The following is a 20,614-nucleotide window of genomic DNA, read 5'->3' as shown; positions in this document are numbered from 1 at the left end:
CATAGGTTGGATAGGGTTTGATTTTGACATTAAAATTTTATTTTATGGTAAAGACCTAATCACCAATTCTATATATAGGTTCGGTTGGGTTGAAATACTATTAACTCAAATGACAATAATTCTTAAACGTAAATGTATATTAGATAAAAATATACATAAATTTCAATAACCTTTGAACACACTTATTTGTTAATACTTTATTTGAATAGTGAAATTTATATATCATGTAACGTGTAGTAATTCTACAACATTGAATTTACAATTTATATAATTTTAGACCTATTATCATGCAAGTATTAATTATTATTCACTTATACTCACATTAAAAATAAGAAAGAAGCCAATTACAGCAATTCGTATAACCCATCCAACCTAACCCGCTTAAAGAATAAGAGTGGTGATGAACACATCCCATTATCTTATCTTCCCACCCACATTTTAATAAAAATTTTAATACAATTTCAATTGTAAAATGACATCTAAGACCAAAGGAAAAAAAAAAAAAAAAAACCGATAAGCTCTCTCTTAACCGCAACCTATTAACCAAATATCTCTCCCTCTCCGAGAGAGAGAAAGATGGCAGCGGCGGCACTGGTTGGAGTTGGAGTAGGTGATGTTTCGAGGGCACATGCGACAATGGCAGCAATTCAATTTTTCACCGGAGAGTATCATGTAATTACCAAAGTAGCCTTCATACGTTCCCTCTACCATGGTTTGATCGGAGGAGCCACGACATAGTCGCGATCAGCTGCATAGCCGTTTGATAGCGGAGGTCGTTGAGATTGGAGGGAACAGAGGGGAAGGGGAGATGTACAGGATGGTAGGTGGAAAGGGTGGGTGGGGTTTGGATGTTGCGGCGGCGTTTGGAATGATTTAAGGTCTGTTTGACAGCCATCTATCTTCGCAGGATATTTTGTCCGGACGATGTTGGAGTCGAAGTGGTAGAGGTTGGAGTCGATATAGTAGCGGCAGTTGCGGTGGGAGGCCCCGATGAAGTGGAAGACGATGTTGGCGTGCTGGAGGACGGAGAAAACGTCGAGAATTGTGTAAAATGTAATTTACGTAATAAAAATATCTACAAGCTATTTTAGAAATAATATGGGGTGAAAAATAATATTTTAATTTTTTTAATTTTTTATAATGGATGAAATTATAACGTGAGTGGTGAAATAAAATATTAGAATGGGTCTAATAGCAATTTGGGTAAATTGGTTTGCCAATTTTCTTCCAACCACACCCGCTTAAAGAGTTCTCGAGAAAAATTTTTTAAAAAAAAAAAAACAAAAAAAAACAAAAACAAAAAAAAACCCGGTTAAAGAATAATTTGGGTAGATTACTAGATTGGTTTCAAATGGAATTGGGTGCCCATAAATTTGGAACAATTCTAACCCGAACCTATAAGGGTTGAATTCCAAACCCACCGACCCACCCGTACTCAGTGCAATCAAAAGTTCAAAACTACAACCGAGCTCCCTGGGTCGGGTCGGCACGCTAAATTTGAACGTCTTTTCGGGTCACCTAGACGCACTGCAAAACCCTACCCTCACTCAGACTCCAATGCACCAGTGAACCCTTGACAATTTCCATAAACCCCTACCAAGCCTCCGAGTTAGCACCAGTCAACTCAGTCCGCCATGGACGAGTCTCCCACCGAAACGGCCCCGGTTGCCGAGGCTAGGAACGGCGGCTCTGAGCGAACGCCGGAGGAGCTGGTAGCCAAGTGCATCGCTCCCGTGAAGAAACAGTTCCTTCGCCCTCCCCCTATCAGAGGTCTCTCTAACGACCAGAGCGACGCCGTCCCGGAGGGGAAATCAAAGGCTTCCCAGAGTGTGGTGAAGGAGAAGAAGTCCAAGCGGCAGCTCAAACGCGAACGCCAACAGGTTGTGTTTGGATAGGGGAAGAGCGAATCCATTGTTTGGGGGGAATTGAAATCATTGAAAATGGATTAAAAATTTTGAGTTGCCATCTGAGCTTAAGACAATAATTTTGGTAATTTTGTTTTTCTTCAACATTGCAGGCAGTGAAGTCTGCTGTAGGCATCTGCCCGGAGGTGGCGAAAAGAGGAGATGTTAGTCGGTGCCCGTACAAGGACAAATGCCGGTTCAGCCACGACGTGGAAGCTTATAAAGCTCAGGTAATTTGAAATGAATTGGAATGTTGCTTGTGTAGTAGTTGATTTTTTGCTTCATTGGGTTTTATTGTAAACAAAATGTTATGTGGGGATTGACCCTTATGAGGATTCAATTGTTGTTGAGTGTAGAAGCCTGACGATATCGAGGGAGAGTGTCCTTTCATGACTGCCCAAGAGACATGCCCGTATGGATTGGCATGTAGGTTCTTGGGTTCGCATAAAGACGGTGTTGATGGTGGAGATGTGAGTGCTCACAGGAGAAGCTCCGAGGTGAATGCATTGACCAAAGATGTACAAAAGCTTTTGTGGAAGAATAAAATGAAGTTCCCCAAAGCAGATGCCAAACTCAAGGCTCTTGGGCTCGAGGTATTGAGATACATCATCATCCTTCTTCCCTAACAATGTCTCTTTTCTCTATATGTGTGTGCGCGCGCGGGCGCATTTATATGCATGATTGTATAAAGAGGGATTCTTTGCTGTGATTCGCATGACGCTATCATTTGGCGATACAATACGATTCGATTTGGCTATTCGTGAAAACACAAAATTTCAAGATACGGGGACGGCATGGATACACTAATTATAAAAAAAATATTTACAATGTGTGAATAATTAAAATATATCATTTTGACCAACTGAATGATTCAAATCCAAAATAAAACATAAGAAATTCAAATCCAAAACATAAAAAATATCAAATATCAACCCTAATTATTAATTCTAATTGGGATTTAGTAACTTAATTTTAAAGTGGGGTAGATTTATCTAATTAATTGGGATAGTGTAACTTAATTTTAAAGTTTTTTCTTAAAAAAAAAAAAAAAAAAAAAAAAAGGGCTCAAACGTATAGCAGCCTTCTTCCAGGTTATTCCCCGCGCACCAACCACACGTCGGAAGTAGTTATTTCAGTGATTCGCAAATCGGCGTGAATCAGTGGGTAATCGGAAACATCCTAGTACGTGGGACGCAATCTTGAATTAAACCACTGAGTGATGTAAGGAATGTTTAAAAAATCCATTGATATTGAATATGAAGCTGAGAAGGAAAAAAGAAAGGTGTAGTTGCAGATTTGTATGTTCTTGGTTGAAGGCTTCAAATTGGTAAATGCTGTCTTAAATGTTTAATGACACAAAAACTTGTACACTTTACGATGAATTGATTAACTAATTAAATATCTTTTGGATGTGTTTGCTTCTATGTAAAATGCGATAATCTTATCTCAATAATTTGTTTCAAGTGTGGCTATGGGATTAGGCTACTTGAAAGTTGAAAGGGCAACTGGCACCGCATTTGTAAATTTCTTCCTTATTCTTTCTTGCTTTTCATATTCTCAAAGTTAGTATTTGGGACAGGGAATTTGTGTTTGGTTTACATGCATTTCTGTGTGTCTAACTTGGATTCAATATTTTCATATCTACTGCCATTCTGTTTCCAGGGGAATGCCAAGTCAAAAATAAAGATATTAGAACATAATGAGGATGACCAGATTGTTTCAAATAACTGTGATGTCACTGATGGAAATGGCTGTAGTGAATTGCCTGCTGAAATACGAGAAGAGGGTGGCCTTGATGAAACATGTCCAGATGATGAATCTCGGCCTTCGAAGAAGACAAGATCTGTAATTGAAGAGGAGATTTGCTCTGGTGAAGCAGATGATGGAGGTATAGCCTTTTGTTCCCCTTGCTTTGTTTATTTATTTCTTAATAGTTGGAGGCATCCAATGTAAGTTGATTATAGGTATAAGTGCTGCAAAAGAAGCTGCTGAGCAGACCTCTATCGCACCTGAACCAGAGGCTACTGTTGGTATTGTATTACCAGAGAGTGATAGAAGCCTAAGACTACACCCACGTGAAAAGAAGCTTATTGATTTTAGAGAAAAGTTGTACCTTGCACCTCTGACCACTGTTGGAAACCTTCCATTCCGAAGGGTTTGCAAAGTGTTAGGAGCAGATATAACATGTGGTGAAATGGCAATGTGCACAAATCTTTTGCAGGTTCGTGATTTGCTTTTTCCAGCCGATTATTGTTATTGTTGCTGTTTTTAACTTTTTACAAGAAAATGACCTTATAAAAATTAATGTGTTTGTTTAAAACTTAAATGGGTCTCAAGTGATTTTAATGATAATTATTTTATTAGAATTCATCTGCAAAGTCTGCAACATCCCATAATTAAACCTATGAGTATTTATTTATTATGTCTTCTAAGATATTAAACATACAATATTTGATGTGAAAATAAACTGTATTTTACCATTCCCAAATTCTCCGGTGTTTATGGAGCTTTATGCTTAACAGTATGGCTAGTGATGCTGTTACTTCATATGGTTTAAGTTCCTTAAGATAGGTATTTGGGCCATTTGAGTATGATATATTATTCTGAAGCGTGCACTGGAAGGGAAGCAGGCTTTTCCATCTTCAATGTTCTGCAATGTATATGCTACTACACGTAGGCAGTGTTTTCTCCTTAAACTGTTGTCAGGGCTAATCATTTTTCTTCGTATTTACAATTTTCTTTTTCAAGTTTTGTATTTTATATGGATGATGTTGTAATCTACTATCCAATGCCACATTCTTCTAAGTGCAATTTTCATATGGAAATAGGGTCAAGCATCAGAATGGGCGCTGCTGAGGCGACATTCATCTGAGGATTTGTTTGGTGTTCAGATATGTGGAGCATATCCAGACACTGTGGCACACACGGTTGAGCTAATTGATCAGGAATGTCAAGTGGACTTTATTGATATAAATATGGGGTGCCCAATTGATATTGTTGTGAACAAGGGTGCTGGCTCAGCTCTTCTTACAAAACCCATGCGGATGAAAGGCATCGTACAAGCAGCTTCTGGTACTGTGGACTGTCCTATAACTATTAAGGTACTGAATTTATTCCTGTTCTAGATAACTGTGAACGAAACAGTCTACATCAGTCTGCAAGATAGCAAGTTTGGCTGAAGAATGTGTGGCATTCTTTTAATTGTTTGTTCCAAAATGATGACATGCTTTCCCGGCAGTCATGGCCTCTTTTAAATCTTTTCAACTTGATTGCTTTTTATGTGCGCTTCTAGGTTTTAAGGTTGTCCACAAAATGTTATACTGCTGCTTTATTGTTGCTCTAGGTCAGGACAGCCTATTTTGAGGGGAAAAATCGCATTGATTCACTTATTGCGGACATGGGAAACTGGGGAGCTAGTGGAGTAACAATACATGGTCGATCTCGACAACAACGCTACAGCAAGCTTGCAGATTGGGAATATGTTTACCAGTGTGCCAGAAAGGCCTCTAAGGCTTTGCCAGTACTTGGAAATGGAGACATATTTTCATATGTAGATTGGAACAAGCACAAGGGTGAATGCCCTGAGCTGTCTACATGCGTGATTGCTCGAGGGGCACTAATTAAGGTCTGTACTTTGCAGCTTGTCTTGTCCTTAACTGTCTCCTTCTGCCACATTTACTCGTTTATTTATCTTGAAGTACATTCCCAAAACACACACACACACATATATGTATGTATTTATCTTTCCTGTATTTGTCTCAACCAAGTTTAAAACTTGTGCTATCTAACCATCCTTGTGATTTTCAGCCTTGGATTTTTACTGAAATAAAGGAGCAGAGGCATTGGGACATCAGTTCTGGGGAGCGATTAAATATATTGAAGGATTATGTACGTCTTGGCCTTGAACATTGGGGCTCTGACACAAAAGGTTTGTATAATTAGTTTTTAACATATCATCAGTAATTTACTCAGCAAGAGTTTTCTTAGGGTACTATGGTTCTCCGAAAAGGTCACCCTGCATTTCTCCATGTGTGAATTCTCCTCATAAAAATGCCTTAAATTTAGTGAATAGTCCTATCCAAGTTAGTCCTCCCTATCAAACGAGGCCTTAGGGTAATGTGGTACTGCGAAGGGGTTGTCATGCATTTCTTCATGTGCAAATTCTCTCTTATAAAAAAATGTTAGGGAAGAGTTCAGGGTTGACTTATTTGGAGTTCCAATAACAGCTCCCTTTTTCTTATTATTACTTATGTTATTTTGTACATGGCATTATATTGAAACTGTGCCCTCATAGGATGTTTTGCTCCTTTCATGGAGCTGACCAGGATGACTGGTTACCAACTTCATGTTGGTTTCTACTTAAAAGTTTTACTTTGTTTTCAGCACTTAATCTATTGTATAATTAGTTGGACTGTTATCGATGTCCCAGGTGTGGAGACAACTAGGCGTTTTCTGTTAGAATGGCTTAGCTACACTTGTAGATACGTACCTGTGGGTCTTCTAGATGTCATTCCACAACGCTTGAACTGGCGCCCGCCATCCTATTATGGCCGTGATGACCTTGAGACACTAATGGCCTCTGATTCTGCGGCTGATTGGGTATGGCTTTGCCTTCTCTTACAGCCGATCCAAGTCACTGAGCCAACCTGCTTAACAATATAGTTTCTTGACATTTGCAGGTTAGGATCTCTGAGATGTTGCTTGGCAAGGTTCCAGATGGCTTTACATTTGCACCAAAGCACAAATCCAATTCTTACGACCGAGCAGAAAACGGTTGATTTTGCATGGTTTCTCGATTCTGCGTATGGACGATATAATCTCACGCGTCGATGTGGGTGAACCTGACTTGCCTCATGCCTGCCTCAAACCAAGTTGCCCTCTCGGTACTATTGCTGGACGCGGATCGTGTCGTGTATGCTAAAATGTCCTCAAATAATTCTTAACCAATTCTGGTAGGCGCCAATTTGTCCACTGGCCCCAGAAATTGAAACCTGTTTGATTAAAATGCAAACATTCTTGTTATGTATGTTGTAATTTGTATTTAAAAAGCATTTGGTATGTTATTATGCCGTCGCCTTGATAGGTCTAATTTTGGTCTTTCAGTCTAGTCCGTCGTTATGAGGAGTCGGATATTAGATTTTCCGTTGGAGTTACTCGGTGTAGGAACGATGTTGGTTCCATACTTTCTTACAACTAAGTTTAGTAATGACCTGAATTCGAATATAAATCAGTTTGATTACTAAAAAGCTCTATAAGGTGGTAGGTTAATAGAACTATATGCACGGAAGAAAAAGGCGTTTATGTGGCTAGCTTAAACATTATGTTTGACCATGAAGGTATATTTAGCATAATTCACAATGGCTTTCTGATCGAAGGCAAAGAGTTCAAGTTTAGTTGGTATAGCAGGCGTCCAACTCTCCTCTCTACCCCAAAGTTTTGTTCCACGTAATTTTCTTCAAGAAGGTTTTTTCTCCAACACAAACAAAAGGGTTTATAGGGCCAAAAAAATAGATGAACCTCTAACAGAGTTATCCAAAAGTACCATTGTTCCATGTTATAACAAGTTTCAGCGACCAATACTCACGGATTTTTAGTTCATGACCAAAGCTCCAAGCGTGCCAAAGTTCAGGAACTACTGCTCCAAACTTATCTAGAAATAAAGTACTTGCCCATTGCTTGCAAGTTCACAGAAGTTATAAACTTTGAAGAAGAATAGGTAGTACATTACTACATACAGATCATATCATCATGGAACGAAAGACAGCTTTAATGGAACGAAAGGTTCATAACATTCAAGCTTTGTATAAAAATTTAACCAAACGGTGTATCATCAAGAAAAGATAAATCATAAATTCAATTTATCAGATGCAAAATTGAAAAGGAACCAACCAGACCCATAACTTCGATCAGTTTAAGACACCAGTCAGTCACAGCAAAGTATCCCCTGCTGTGCTCCTTTGATCACAAAAACATCCACCATAAACTGGAGGAGTTGCAAGCAATGGTATTAGATAACAACGCCCTCAAATTCCTTGTCCTTCTCCTCTTTAGGGCTGTGATTCGATTGAACCCAGCCACCATCAATGTTCTCAAAACTACCGACTAACCCATCATCCAAAGAATCACCCACTCGTTTCACTTTAATCTCTCTAGGCTCCACAGGGTATTTTCCAGAGAAGCAAGCATAACAAAAGTTGGGAGATTGACTGCCCAACATTTTCTCCAATTTACCAATTGGCAGAAAGGCAAGTGAATCAGACCCGATAAACTCCCTAATTTCCTCAACACTCATCCTATTTGAAATCAACTCCTCAGAGCTTGGTGTGTCCACTCCATAATAACAAGACCCAATAATCGGCGGGCTTGCAATCCTCATATGAACTTCCTTAGCACCAGCCTCCTTCAACAACCTAACAATTTTCGAAGAAGTGGTCCCTCTCACAATGGAGTCATCCACAACCACAACCCTCTTCCCCTCCAACACAGCCCGAACCGGGGACAACTTGAGCTTCACACCAAAGTCCCTAATCTTTTGTGAGGGCTCAATGAAGGTCCTCCCAACATAATGAGACCTAATCAAACCCTGCTGAAAAGCCACACCAGCTTTAGCAGCATAACCAAGTGCGGCCACCACCCCAGAATCAGGCACCGCTATCACAACATCACAATCAACCGGCGCCTCAGTGGCAAGGATCTCACCAAATGCCCGCCGGGACTCATACACTGAACGACCGAAAACCACAGAATTTGGGAGAGCAAAGTAGATGTGCTCAAAGATACATTGCTTTGGCTGAGGATGAGACATAAGGCAAAGTGATTGAACCCCCTCTTTATCCACCACTACAACCTCTCCAGGAAACACCTCCCTCTCATATGTGGCTTCAATCAAATCAAGCGCACAAGTCTCAGAGGCAAACACAACCGAGCCATTGTTCCTCCTACCCATTACCAATGGCCGAAACCCGTGTGGATCCCGAACGGCTACGAGCTTATCTTTGGTCACGAAAACCATAGAATAAGCCCCCTGAATCTGCTCACACGCATCAACAATTCTCAAAAGAAAAGGTCTATGCTTAGAAATTGCAATAAGGTGAAGAACAACCTCTGTGTCAGAGCTGGTGTTGAAAATGGAGCCGTTGTCTTCCAGCCTTGCTCGAAGGGAGCGGTAATTGACCAAATTGCCATTGTGGGCAACCCCAACTGACCCAAACCTGTACCCTGCAACAAATGGCTGGACATTTTTGAGCATAGAGGAACCGGCAGTGGAGTACCTGACATGCCCAATTGCCAAGTCGCCCGGCAGCTGGTCAAGCTTGGTCTGATTGAACACCTCGGAGACGAGCCCCACGCCGGTTATAGACTGAAGCACGTCGTCTTGGACACACACAATCCCAGCACCTTCCTGGCCGCGATGCTGGAGGGCGTGCAGGGCCAAATAGCAGAGGCGGGAGGCTTCCGGGTCCCCGTATATGCCAACCACGCCGCACTCCTCCCGGGGCTTTTCGTCATCAACATAATCTATTGAATGGCCATCTGGGTTTTGGTTGGCGGCCGATAAAACGTCGGAAATTGGGTTTTTGGAGCGGAGGGTGAAGGAGGAGGGCTTGGGGGTACGTGAGAAGGAGGAGGTTTTGAGAGGGAAAGTGGGTTTAGGGAGGGTTTTGGGGGAGAAGGAGGGAGGGGATTTGTGGGTTCGGGGGAGAGGAGAGGGATTGGAGAGAGAGGAGGAGAGAGCGGAGGGAGAGGGCTTAGTGGTGGCGGTGGCAGCCATGGGAGAGTTGCAGAGAAGGTGGCGTCAAGTTAGTGAAAGTGTAAAGCGACAGTGAAGGGAACCGTGGACTTGGAGGGTGGTGTTGGTTTCTAGGTCTTTTTGAGAGTTTGAAGGAATCAACCAAACGTGTTGACTCACCCGTTGGTGAGATGGCTGCCTCACAAACAAAGATTCCAATTGGAATTTTTTTTTTTTTTGGTAAAGCATGTTAGATTTTTTTTCAATTCAAGTCGTTCTCATAAGTGAGAAGTTTTAAATTTAATTATCTGAAAAGTCGAATTTGAACCAAAATGAGTGAGCAATAATAATTTGACTCAAATTCACTCATAAGTAAAGAGAAATACAATCGAACTGTAGTACCAATTAGTTAATATTAGGTAGCTTATTCTACATCTACTAAAATTTGAATTAGTATAAGAAAGATGGATTAATATATTATTAATGCGTGGTGCAATACTAATAAGCACAAATTATTTTAACTCTTTCTAAAAAGACCTACATATGTATAATATTATTTTTACGTGGCAATTGATGCATACAATAAATATTTAAAGAGGTAAATTGTTAATTAACGTGACATGTATACATCACTTGTCACATTAAATGATAGTAATTACATATATTCAAGATTTTCTCCTTATTTTTATTTTTATTTTTATTTTTTGGAAAACCAAGATTTTCTCCTCTGGATCCTTTGGAGGGGCACGTACCTCCAATAACCTAACCGATTCTTTGTTATCATCGTGAATAAACTTTTCATAGCGCATATATCCTGGTTGAGATAAATTACACTTGTAAAGTTGTAATACTTGTGGTGGGAGTGAGTGTATGAAAGGGTTTAAGATAAACGAATAACTTTTTGTTTTTTTATTTTTTCTTAAACCTTTTATTTTATTTTATTCATGTTACACATATTTTGTGGTTTGCGACGTCCACATAGGCATATAATAAAAAAACTAATAAAAATTGAAACAGACGTATAAAGTTGAAATAAATAATAAGTAAATGTGAGATTGAAATGTTTTAAAGACTTATGTAGTGTGCTAGTGGATAATGTATTGATGTGACATCCCACATCGCCCAGGGAAGTGATCCTTATATGTATATTCTCATCCCTACCTAGCACGAGGCCTTTTGGGAGCTCACTGGCTTCGAGTTTCGTAGGAACTTCGAAGTTAAGCGAGAATGGGGCTAGAGCAATCCCATGATGGGTGACCCACTGGGAAGTTGCTCGTGAGTTCCCAAAAACAAAACCATGAGGGAATGGTAAGCCCAAAGCGGACAATATCGTGCTACGGTGGTGGAGCGGGCCAGGGAAGTGGTCCGCCCCGAGCCGGGATGTGACAATTTGGTATCATAGCCTAACCCTGGTCGCGTGTGTGCCGACGAGGACGTCGGGCCCCTAAGGGGGGTGGATTGTGACATCCCACATCGCCCAGGGGAGTGATGCTTATATGTATATTCCCATCCCTAACTAGCACGAGGCCTTTTAGGAGCTCACTAGCTTCGGGTTCCGTAGGAACTCCGAAGTTAAGCGAGAAGGGAGCTAGAGCAATCCCATGATGGGTGACCCACTGGGAAGTTGCTTGTGAGTTCCCAAAAACAAAACCGTGAGGGAATGGTAAGCCCAAAGCGGACAATATCGTGCTACGGTGGTGGAGCGGGCCCGGGAAGTGATCTGTCCCGGGCCGGAATGTGACAATTGAGTTTCTATTCATGCATCCAGGATTTGAGACTCTCATTTTCTCTAAATTATTGTAATAGTTTCAAACTCTCATCTCTCTCATCAATAATAGTAAAATTTAAAAAGAAAAATATTTTAAAAATGTCGTATACGGTTACAATTGACGCCAAATGTGAAAGGGCAAAATATAATTTACACTTGATAATAAGTTAAAGGTGTAATCTTTTTATTTTTTTTTATTTTTTTTTTGTTTGGTTGTCATGTCAGGTAGCTAAAGAGAAACTGATGACAAAAGAGACAGTAGTATGATATTAGTCCGATATGGAGAGTTATTATAGGAAATTGAAAAAAAATTGAAAATTTTGAAAAACGTTGTATAAAATTGAAATTGGACGAAAACCTAAAAAGATAATATGTAATTTACCCATAATTATTATTTTTTGAATGAAAGTAAAACTTCATTGAAAACTCAAATGTGTACTCCATCAACATAGAGAAAAGAAGACAACCAAGATGGCTCCTCTTTGATCCAAGAGAGAAAATTACAAATTTTTAAGGCAAATTGACAAAGTTCATAAGCAGCTCTACCAGCCTCCACCTTTCATATGGCATGACAACCTAGCTAGGATAGCTATGCTCGATATTTCCAATACAAACATAAGGGGATCTTTTCGGATTCTCTTTATGAGGATCTTGAGGATCCTCAAATTATATCTGTTTATCGTATGTTGTGCAGTCAGTTTTCATCAGATATTATTTATATTTAATTCAAAATAAAAGTATTTAAAATAATTTCTGGCCACACAATATACGATGAATGAATATAATTTGAGGATCCCCAGGATCCTCACAAAAAAGGATCCAGAGAGGATCCTCATTCCAAACATACAACATGTTAAGTGGGATTAGATGGAGGCAAGGTTTTAAAAGGCATTAGGTGCTAGTCCGGTAATGGGTTGGAGCCTAACGCTTAGGTAGATTAGGCAGATTTAAGTATATTTATCATATATCGTATAAATAAGTGTTTATTTATACTTAAAAAATATGTAGTTGTATTGGGATACTTAAATTGCTAAATGAATTGATATATAAATTATAAAGTATTAGAATATATTGAAAACATGTGGAACAAACATATAATGAGTGTTCATTCAAGTATTCAACAAGTCTCTTACATTTTATTAAAAAAAAAAATGCAAAATTCAAGTTATCGATTTTCTGTCTAAGTGAGAGTCACACCCAAGCTGGGTCAAAGGGGGCTAGGTGGACACCTAAGCAGGTCAAGGCGCTCTTTTTTAATTTTTAAACGTCCATGAATTTATCAGGGTGTTGCCAGCTGCCTAGCACCTAGATGGGGCCTAGGTATCCAGATCAAGCCAACCTATATATCTAGATCAAGCCTTTGGTCTGAATTCACTCAAATTTGTGCAAGTAGTATTCCAAAACTTAAAGAAAATGTCATCTTTGCAAATTGTGTTTTGAAAGTGAGTGTTGAGCTCTTCCGAATCAAGAGAAGTGGCTAACAATTATAGGGATGAAAAAGCAGCTGGCACAGCTTCAAGACAAGAAGGGATATACCACAACCATTAGACGTGAATCGTGATCACCACGAGCCACTCCGTGCATGTCCCACATAACAACATAATCTTAATTAAACTTATTTGTGTTTATTCTCCAATTAATATTTGTTCCTGTCCATTACCATCATGCTTACGCAAAAGATCAAAAATAAATCGAATACCATATTCTTACGTCATCTTTCCAAATCAACGTATAACAATTGCATGTAGGCCATCAAGCTGATACATTGTTTCACTTGTCTTTTAATTCAGTAGTGCAAGAGATTCAATCGAGTGTGAAAATCACCGACCAAGTTTTTTTTTTGAACATTGTAACAAAGATTTGAAGTCGAATGTCAATATAAAAGTTGTAATCACCCAAAAGGACACAATGAAGAGAGTAAAATTGCTGATGGAATTGGCAACAATATGACCGCAAAGGGTGCGGGGGCAGACATCAATCCCATACCTAAACTTGTATGTATAAACCTGTCAAACAAAATTGCAATTGATGTTTTTCTAACAAATGCAAAATATAACTAGATTAAAGAAAAACTGCAAGTAGCCTCTGACCTTTAAGTCTCGAAATCAAACTTAGTAAAAACCAAAATTAGGGAATGCATAAATCAGAATCTAAATCATATTGATTTGGTTATTCTATAAGAGAAAAAGTTATCACAAATTCACAAGAAAGAAGACAAATTCAACTAGTAGTATAGGTGTAAAGATAAATTTACATATTGAATTGGGTTTATGAGGGTAGTTTAGGTAATAAAATTAGGTTTAAAAAGATATTAATAGTTTTATTAAAAACAATATGGATGTGGAGAGTAAATTAAATGTAAAAAGAAGTTATATGGATTCAAATAAAATTTTTCTTACATCAAATTGGAGATAGCAGACTCTCACTCCATAAATTATAGTCTAGATAGCTCTTTTCTTTTGAGAAATATATATATATATATATATATATATATATATATTTTTTTTTTTTTTTTGAACGAGAGAAAAAGAAATTATACCCTATATTTTATCTACTTTTAAATGCAACTCACTTTTAGCCTAGGCAACCTTTTCATTTATTTGCTCCATTTAATATAAGCCTTCATATCTACTTTCATATGGAGCTCATTCTATATTTAGCTTGCTTTTTACCGGTACTTTAGAGTACTTGTAATAGATTTGCGCCATAGACTGATGTCATGATTTGACATCAGCAAGTCCGATGTTTTTTCTATATCACATTGTCTTTTCACATGATTTTCTTTGGAAAGGTTTTTCTTCAAATTAGTGTACCCTGTTAGACGTTCTTGTGACTGATCGACAATTGTATTTGAGAACTAGTGTGCATTCTTTGCTTTGTTTTTACATCTAGTGTGGTTCTATTCATGCAGCACATCTTTCTTAGAAAGATTTGAAGTCTGTGTCCTTTTTTTCACGCTTGATATCGTATATAGACTACTCTGATCTTACTTGTACTTATTTATGGTGTTTAATAAAACACCTTCCTCCTTGCCACTAAACTGTCTCCCTTTTTCTCTCTCCCCAACCCAAACCCTAGGATCTGCAATCTTAGCCGTCAGTCCCTTGCTCCAACTTAGGATCGGTGACAGACTCTCTCACCTTCCTCTTAACATCTCCATCTCCTTCTAACCTTTCCACCTCTGTTATATCCTCTCCACCCCTTTCTCTTAGTTTTGCACAAAGGCTCCATTCATCTTCTTCTTCAATTTTTTCTCCCACCTTTGCTAACCCTTCCACTTCTATCAACTCGTTTCCATGGCGATGTCACTCTCCTTGATTGATTTGGCGGTTACGCTACCTTGCACGTTTAGATCGGCAGCTCTGCCACCTAGTGTGTTAGATCTAGCAGCTTTGCCACCTTGTGCAACTAGATCTGGTGGTGCCTTAACTCGTGGGTGTTGCATAGTTCACTTTCACTAGTGCGGTAAAGGTGCATGTGGTCTTTGGCTAGAGTGTCTTTGTCCTCCACTAAGGTGTAGCTAGTCTTTGTCTTTCTCGGAGTTGTATAGTTGTTTTGTTGACTCACCTTGCAAGTATTGCAATCGCACGTAAGCAATGGTTGTGTGTATTCTTCTCATTGAGGAATGAGTTATATGGTGTCGTCTTTCAACGATGACTTTATGTGTTATCACTCTTATGCGATGACTTATGTGGCCTTGCTTTTCAGCGATGACCAATGTGGTCGTCGATATAGGTCTATTGCATCTATTGGTTTTTGTGACAAATTTGTGCTAGTAGCGCTTGTAGGTTTGTGTTTACGGTAACTATATAAGGATTTACTCTAATATGTTTTATTGTACAAATTTACTCCAAATTAATTTCTTAGTCATTAGAGCAATATACCCAATTGACTTGTAATGATCAATGAAAGACCATTCTATTGCTTCACAAAAAAAAAAAAAAAAAAAAAAAAAAAAAAAAAAAAAAAAAAAAAAAAAAAAAAAAACCTTAGGTGACAATATTTGCGTTTAAAACCTCCTTACTCGAAAAAGAGAATGAAAACAAACCAAAAAAATACAAATATAAATAATCAAATAAAAAATTGTAAGTTGTTGTAAATAGTGGGAATGTATGCCCACATGCCAACAGTAACTTTCTCACATGCCTAATAGTGTTGTTTTTGTTTGTTGTAAATCAATCATCCACTTCTGTAAACTGATCACAGATGTTGTTGGATTGGTCAGGGGCATTCCCTGTAAACCTATGGATGTGGCTCTATAAATAGAGCACTCCACCGGTGATCAAATGACAGCAACAAAAAGAGAAAAGCATTGAAAGCAATAATATCAGTTTTCCTCCTCTCCTCTTTTATCTACAATCTTTGTGTTATAGTTACAAAACAAATCAGTGTGATATTTCGCACCTGCTTCGTTCCTATCCTTAGCAAAGGTTGTTCGCTCTAACTTTTGCCTATTTATAACATAAGTTGCGCACATCAGGTGATTATCAAAAGCCTTTCGCGTGGACCCGTGCGAAGAGACTAATCAATGTAAAAATAAGTAAGAAAAAAGACAAGTAGATTACATAGCTAAATCAATAAAGCACTGTTCTAAAAATTCCCGCCTAGCGCTGCCTAGGCGAGGTGGTTGGTCACCAGCTCGATTAGTCCCTAGGTGTTTGAAAATTAAGAAAGTGCGTCTAGACCCGTTCAGGCTTCCGCCTAGCCCACCTAAACCCACCTAGGTCACGACTTTCACTTAGAAAATTAATAACTTTCATTTTGAATTTAAATTTTCAATAGAATGTAAGAGACTTGTTGAATATTTGGATGAACATTAATTATAAGCTCATTCCCCATGTTTTCAATATGTTGTAATCTTTTATAATTGATATGTTATTTTATTTTGTAATTTATCTATCTCAATATAATTATGTTTGTATTTTTTGTGAGTATATCGATATTTTTACACTGAGAGGAGGGAGAGTTTGGCAAAGCCACACAATGGGCAGCCTAATTTGGTATCGAATTCGCCATCTACGAGATTTGAACCTAAGACCTCTCACTTTCAAGTGAAAAGGAATACCACCAGACCAGAGTATTGAGTGGCAATTATGTTTGTGTTTTTAAGAATAAATAAGGACTTATTTATGCAATATATAATAAATTTACTTACATCCACCTGGTCCACGTAGGCCTTCACCTAGCTGCCTAGGCACTAAGGCCATCTCTAACCGAATAACGGCCAGATGACTCGTTTTAGCCCTCAGACTCTCCAAGAAATTAATATTTTAATGAACAGTGTAATGCCATATTTCTTACCATCTCCAACCAAGGGCCAAATATAATTTATTATTTAAATTTAAAAACTACCATAACTTAAATTTAAAAACTACAACAATTTAAATTTATAGGAAAAAGCAAGAATTTAAAAAAAATTTAAAAAAAAAAATTTCAAATCCAATGGTAATTGACGTCAGCTAACCGTTGGTTTCACACACCTTCAAATTCAATCTCTTTCAATTCAAGTTTGCAATGAATTCCAACTTTGGATCCTCTTCGTATTCCAATTGGGGGTCTGCATCCAATTTCGAATTGGAAGAAAAATGGGCGCAAATGAGACAAGAAGATGAGGAGTCTGATGAAGAAGATGAAGCACGACGCAACACAGAATATGTGGCAGCCATGACTGCGGTTATGGCATGTCAGCCAACTGAGGAACAACCTCAATGGGGTGGCTCTGTTGCTGGTCACTCTTACAAACCATGAAACAGAGCGATGACGCATGCCAATCTGATGAACAACTACTTCAACCCCAACTCGGTGTACACATAAGATGATTTCAAACTTCGCTTCTAGATGAAGTGCCATGTCTTCGAGCGTTTATTTCATGATGTCCAGTAGGTCGATCCACACTTTCGACAAAAGCTGGATAAAGCAGGCCATTCGGGTTTCTCACCTCATCAGAAGGTTACTATTGCACTCCAAATGATGGCCTATGCCTCCCCAGCTGATTCAATAGATGATAGTTTACATGCCTTGATACTCTTGGTGAATTATGTGACACATTTGTTTAGCTTTACAAAGAGGAGTACCTCCGTGAGCCAAATCAAGAAGATCTGGATCTACTCCTTTGAAAAGCTGAATACCATGGCTTTCCAGGCATGATAGGTTCATTAGACTACATGCATTGGAATTGGAAGAAATGTCCCCCAGATGGCAATGAAGCTTTAGCAGAAGGTTGAGAAAGCCAACTATTATGTTACATGCGGTTGCCTTGTATGATACATAGATTTGGCATGCTTTCTTTGGAGTCCCTGGATCCCTGGATTCCAAAATGACATTACAGTTCTTGGACGTTCACCCCTCTTCAATAACCTGAAGGAAGGTAAATCACCTCAACTTTACTACTACATCAACAGCCGTCAGTACAATCCGGGATATTACTTGGCAGATGACATCTACCCAAAGTGGGCGACATTTGTCCAAGCAATTCCAAATCCTACGAATGACGCCGAAAAGTGGTTTACCTTGCACCAAGAGGCATATCGGAAAGATGTTGAGAGAGCTTTCGGTATTCTACAAGCGCGGTAGAAGATCATCAAGGAATCGGCAAGAGGGTGGAGTCGAGAAAATTTGGACTCCATCATGATGAGTCTGATGACGACCAACAGGATCCAAATAAATCAAGAAAGGCTCGTGCAAAAATATATGATGGGCCTAATTTGCCTTTGAATCCAAGAATTGGTACTATCTCTTTGAATGAGTATATGAGACGCCACAGGATGATACGTTCTCTTGCCACAAATAAGTATCTACAACAGGATCTTGTTGCACATCTTTGGGCCAAAATAAGCATGGAGTAGGCATTTAAGTTTTATGTTGTTAAATGTTTTTAAAAATGTTGTTTAAGTTTCATGTTGTTAAATGTTTTTATTTTATGTTGTATAATTTTGATGTTGTTTAATGTTATTTAATATTGTTTAATATTGTTTAATGTTGTTTAATGGTTTAGGAAGTTATAGGAAAAAAAAAAAAGACTTTTTAAAGTTTAAAAAAAAAATTTGTGAAAAAAAAAAAAAAAAAAAACTTCAAATATAACGGTTAGCTGACATCAACTAGTAGCCGTTGCATTCAAAATCCGATCTGCCTCGGGGCTGGTTAGTTGGTTGGGTTGGGCTAGTCGGTTATCCTTTTTCTCCTTATTTGGCCCGGTGGGGCCCACGAGCTCTTTGACCCCGCCCTCGGTTGAAGACGATTTTCTTGCCATTTCGAACTATTTTCAGCCCTCTAGCCGAATTAGTTGGAGATGACCTAAAATCTTGAGCTTGGCTGGACCACTCCACTTGGCTCGCTTTTAGTGCGAAAATCCCATGGTTTTATTTCTTCATATTTTTTATTTAATTATTTCTTCAATTATAAACATTTATTCAATGGCGGAAAAAAAAATCATAAATTTTTATATCTTAAATAGGAAATAATCGTTTGCCGGCCTAGAATATAAAAAGTTATAATTCTAGAAATAATTTTAAAAAAAATCAATAAATAAGGATTAAGCTTACTAATGACACGACAATAAGACCATCTCCAACCATTGGAGTAAAACCTAAAATTTTTAGCCCAGAAATAATTTTTCTGCTCCAAATCTTCTGACATAAAATTTTAGCCCTAAATTCCAATAAATAGTGAAAAATCACTAAATTGATGTCAAGTATAAAGCAACATCTTCCTCAAAGGTCCAATTATGACCTCTAATATGATCTTTTGCCATCTTGAATATTTTGGAAATGGGAACAAATGGTTTTGGAAGATGGTAGAAAGAAAGATTGGAAGAATTGTAGGAAAAAGTGAGTTTTGTGTGGATATTTGAACAAATACATAGGTATTTATAAAGTTTTGGGTGAATTTTGAGTTAAATTCTTTTTTTTAATTATTTTAGTAGTTGGTTTTAAATTTGATTAAATTCGATCTCAACCATTGAATTCAATAAATATATAAATATAAAACTAAAAATTAAATAAATTAAAGTGGGCTGTTGGATCTCCATGATCCATTTGAATTCTGGCTGTCAAATCACCAAAAAGAGCTGTTGGGCTCGTGTCACGGGCCGACAACAACCCGACACATGGGTGGGCCAGCGAAGCTGAGGAGGGCTGGGCAAGTGCGCACGTGATGGGCCTTCGACACGTCTAGGCTGGGTGAGTCCAGTTCACTTCCCTTATTTCACTCTCACATGTGGGCTCTACTACTAATTTTGGGCTAAATCTTAGGGAGAATTTGAGTGTATTTTTTTTTTTTTTTTTAAGTTTTAGCACTTAACCCAATTATAGAACAAGGGTTGGAGAGAAATGGGAGGAAAATAGAAGGAAAAGTTTAGAACTTACTACAAGGGTTGGAGTTGGTCTAATACTTCCATTCTTCATTATACTTTTTTTGGTAAAAGTTCTTCATTATACTTTGACAGTTGACTCAAGTTGGTACTTGTTTTCTCAAAATATCAACATGAGACGTGTTTTTATTGTGTGTAATTATTAAGGTTATGGGGATAAGTTTGAGAACTGACAAAAATTAGTTACCTAGTAAAAAAAATGTTTATTTCTAATGTAGAACAAATTGCCGAATGGAATGAAAACGCAATTGACCAAAAGAAGACAAAATGATGCAATAGTAATCTACAAATTTGGTGTCTGAACTCTATTTTTTGGGTCATGATACCTTTCTAAAAAAAGTACAGAGCCCCAGTTCTACTCACCATTTTTTTGTGACATGATGGATTTAACCATTCGAAGCTTCCAAAACTGCATTTTAAATTTTGTAATAAAAATCACACCTTTTAATTTACATCCACTCAATGTGTTATTTTTCCCAATGACGCTTGAGCCTTTCCAAGGTCGTGTTTAAGTCAAAGACTCTCCCAATGTAATGCATCAATTCATAATTAATCAATAAACCTTTTGGTTTTTCTCTGAAACGAACTCTCAGAAAATTTGGTTCTTCAAGGACATACGTTTGTAACCCTGTACGCCCGTGCTGAGGAGAGCTGAAGTTTAAACAGTTTATTCAGTAATCTAGTTGTGCTTTCATCAGGGAGGAAGCTAATGGAGCTGAACATTTTGGCACGGTTACTTTGTCCGAAGTTAACCTTTGATGTCATCTTGGTTCTTCAACTAACAGAAAGTTAAATTAGCTTCAAACGAGGGGATTGAAAGCCAAGGAAACTGAAGAAAAATCATG

General features: G+C 38.2%; 2 protein-coding genes across 2 annotated transcripts; one reads left to right on the top strand and one right to left on the bottom strand.

Moving 5' to 3' along the window:
• The first annotated feature begins 1,353 nt into the window (after positions 1 to 1,353).
• LOC137727937 (FMN-linked oxidoreductases superfamily protein) lies at positions 1,354 to 6,970 on the top strand. The gene is made up of 10 exons (XM_068466803.2): positions 1,354 to 1,880; positions 2,018 to 2,134; positions 2,261 to 2,497; positions 3,567 to 3,792; positions 3,869 to 4,125; positions 4,733 to 5,005; positions 5,248 to 5,529; positions 5,712 to 5,832; positions 6,334 to 6,503; positions 6,584 to 6,970. Exons 1-10 carry the CDS (start codon positions 1,635 to 1,637, stop codon positions 6,680 to 6,682), a joined length of 2,028 nt encoding a protein of 675 aa, XP_068322904.2. The 5' UTR covers positions 1,354 to 1,634; the 3' UTR covers positions 6,683 to 6,970.
• Positions 6,971 to 7,669: 699 nt separating this feature from the next.
• LOC137727938 (amidophosphoribosyltransferase, chloroplastic-like) lies at positions 7,670 to 9,809 on the bottom strand. Its single transcript, XM_068466804.2, has one exon. The coding sequence runs from the start codon at positions 9,673 to 9,675 to the stop codon at positions 7,912 to 7,914; it is 1,764 nt and encodes a 587-aa protein (XP_068322905.2). The 5' UTR covers positions 9,676 to 9,809; the 3' UTR covers positions 7,670 to 7,911.
• Between the last annotated feature and the right edge of the window lie 10,805 nt (positions 9,810 to 20,614).

This window comes from Pyrus communis, chromosome 10 (genome assembly GCF_041283825.1).
Source record: "Pyrus communis isolate YQ-2024b chromosome 10, ASM4128382v1, whole genome shotgun sequence".
NCBI lineage: Eukaryota > Viridiplantae > Streptophyta > Magnoliopsida > Rosales > Rosaceae > Pyrus > Pyrus communis.
Note: the sequence above shows the minus strand (reverse complement) of the source record. Positions and strands in the feature narration are given on the sequence as shown.

Excerpts from the sequence above, each read along its gene's own strand:
- LOC137727938 (XM_068466804.2), bottom strand. The coding sequence starts at position 9,675 with ATGGCTGCCACCGCCACCACTAAGCCCTCTCCCTCCGCTCTCTCCTCC.
- LOC137727937 (XM_068466803.2), top strand. The coding sequence starts at position 1,635 with ATGGACGAGTCTCCCACCGAAACGGCCCCGGTTGCCGAGGCTAGGAAC. Across the intron at positions 3,793-3,868 it reads TGGTGAAGCAGATGATGGAG|GTATAAGTGCTGCAAAAGAA; the intron begins GTATAGCCTTTT and ends AGTTGATTATAG. Across the intron at positions 5,006-5,247 it reads ACTGTCCTATAACTATTAAG|GTCAGGACAGCCTATTTTGA; the intron begins GTACTGAATTTA and ends TTGTTGCTCTAG.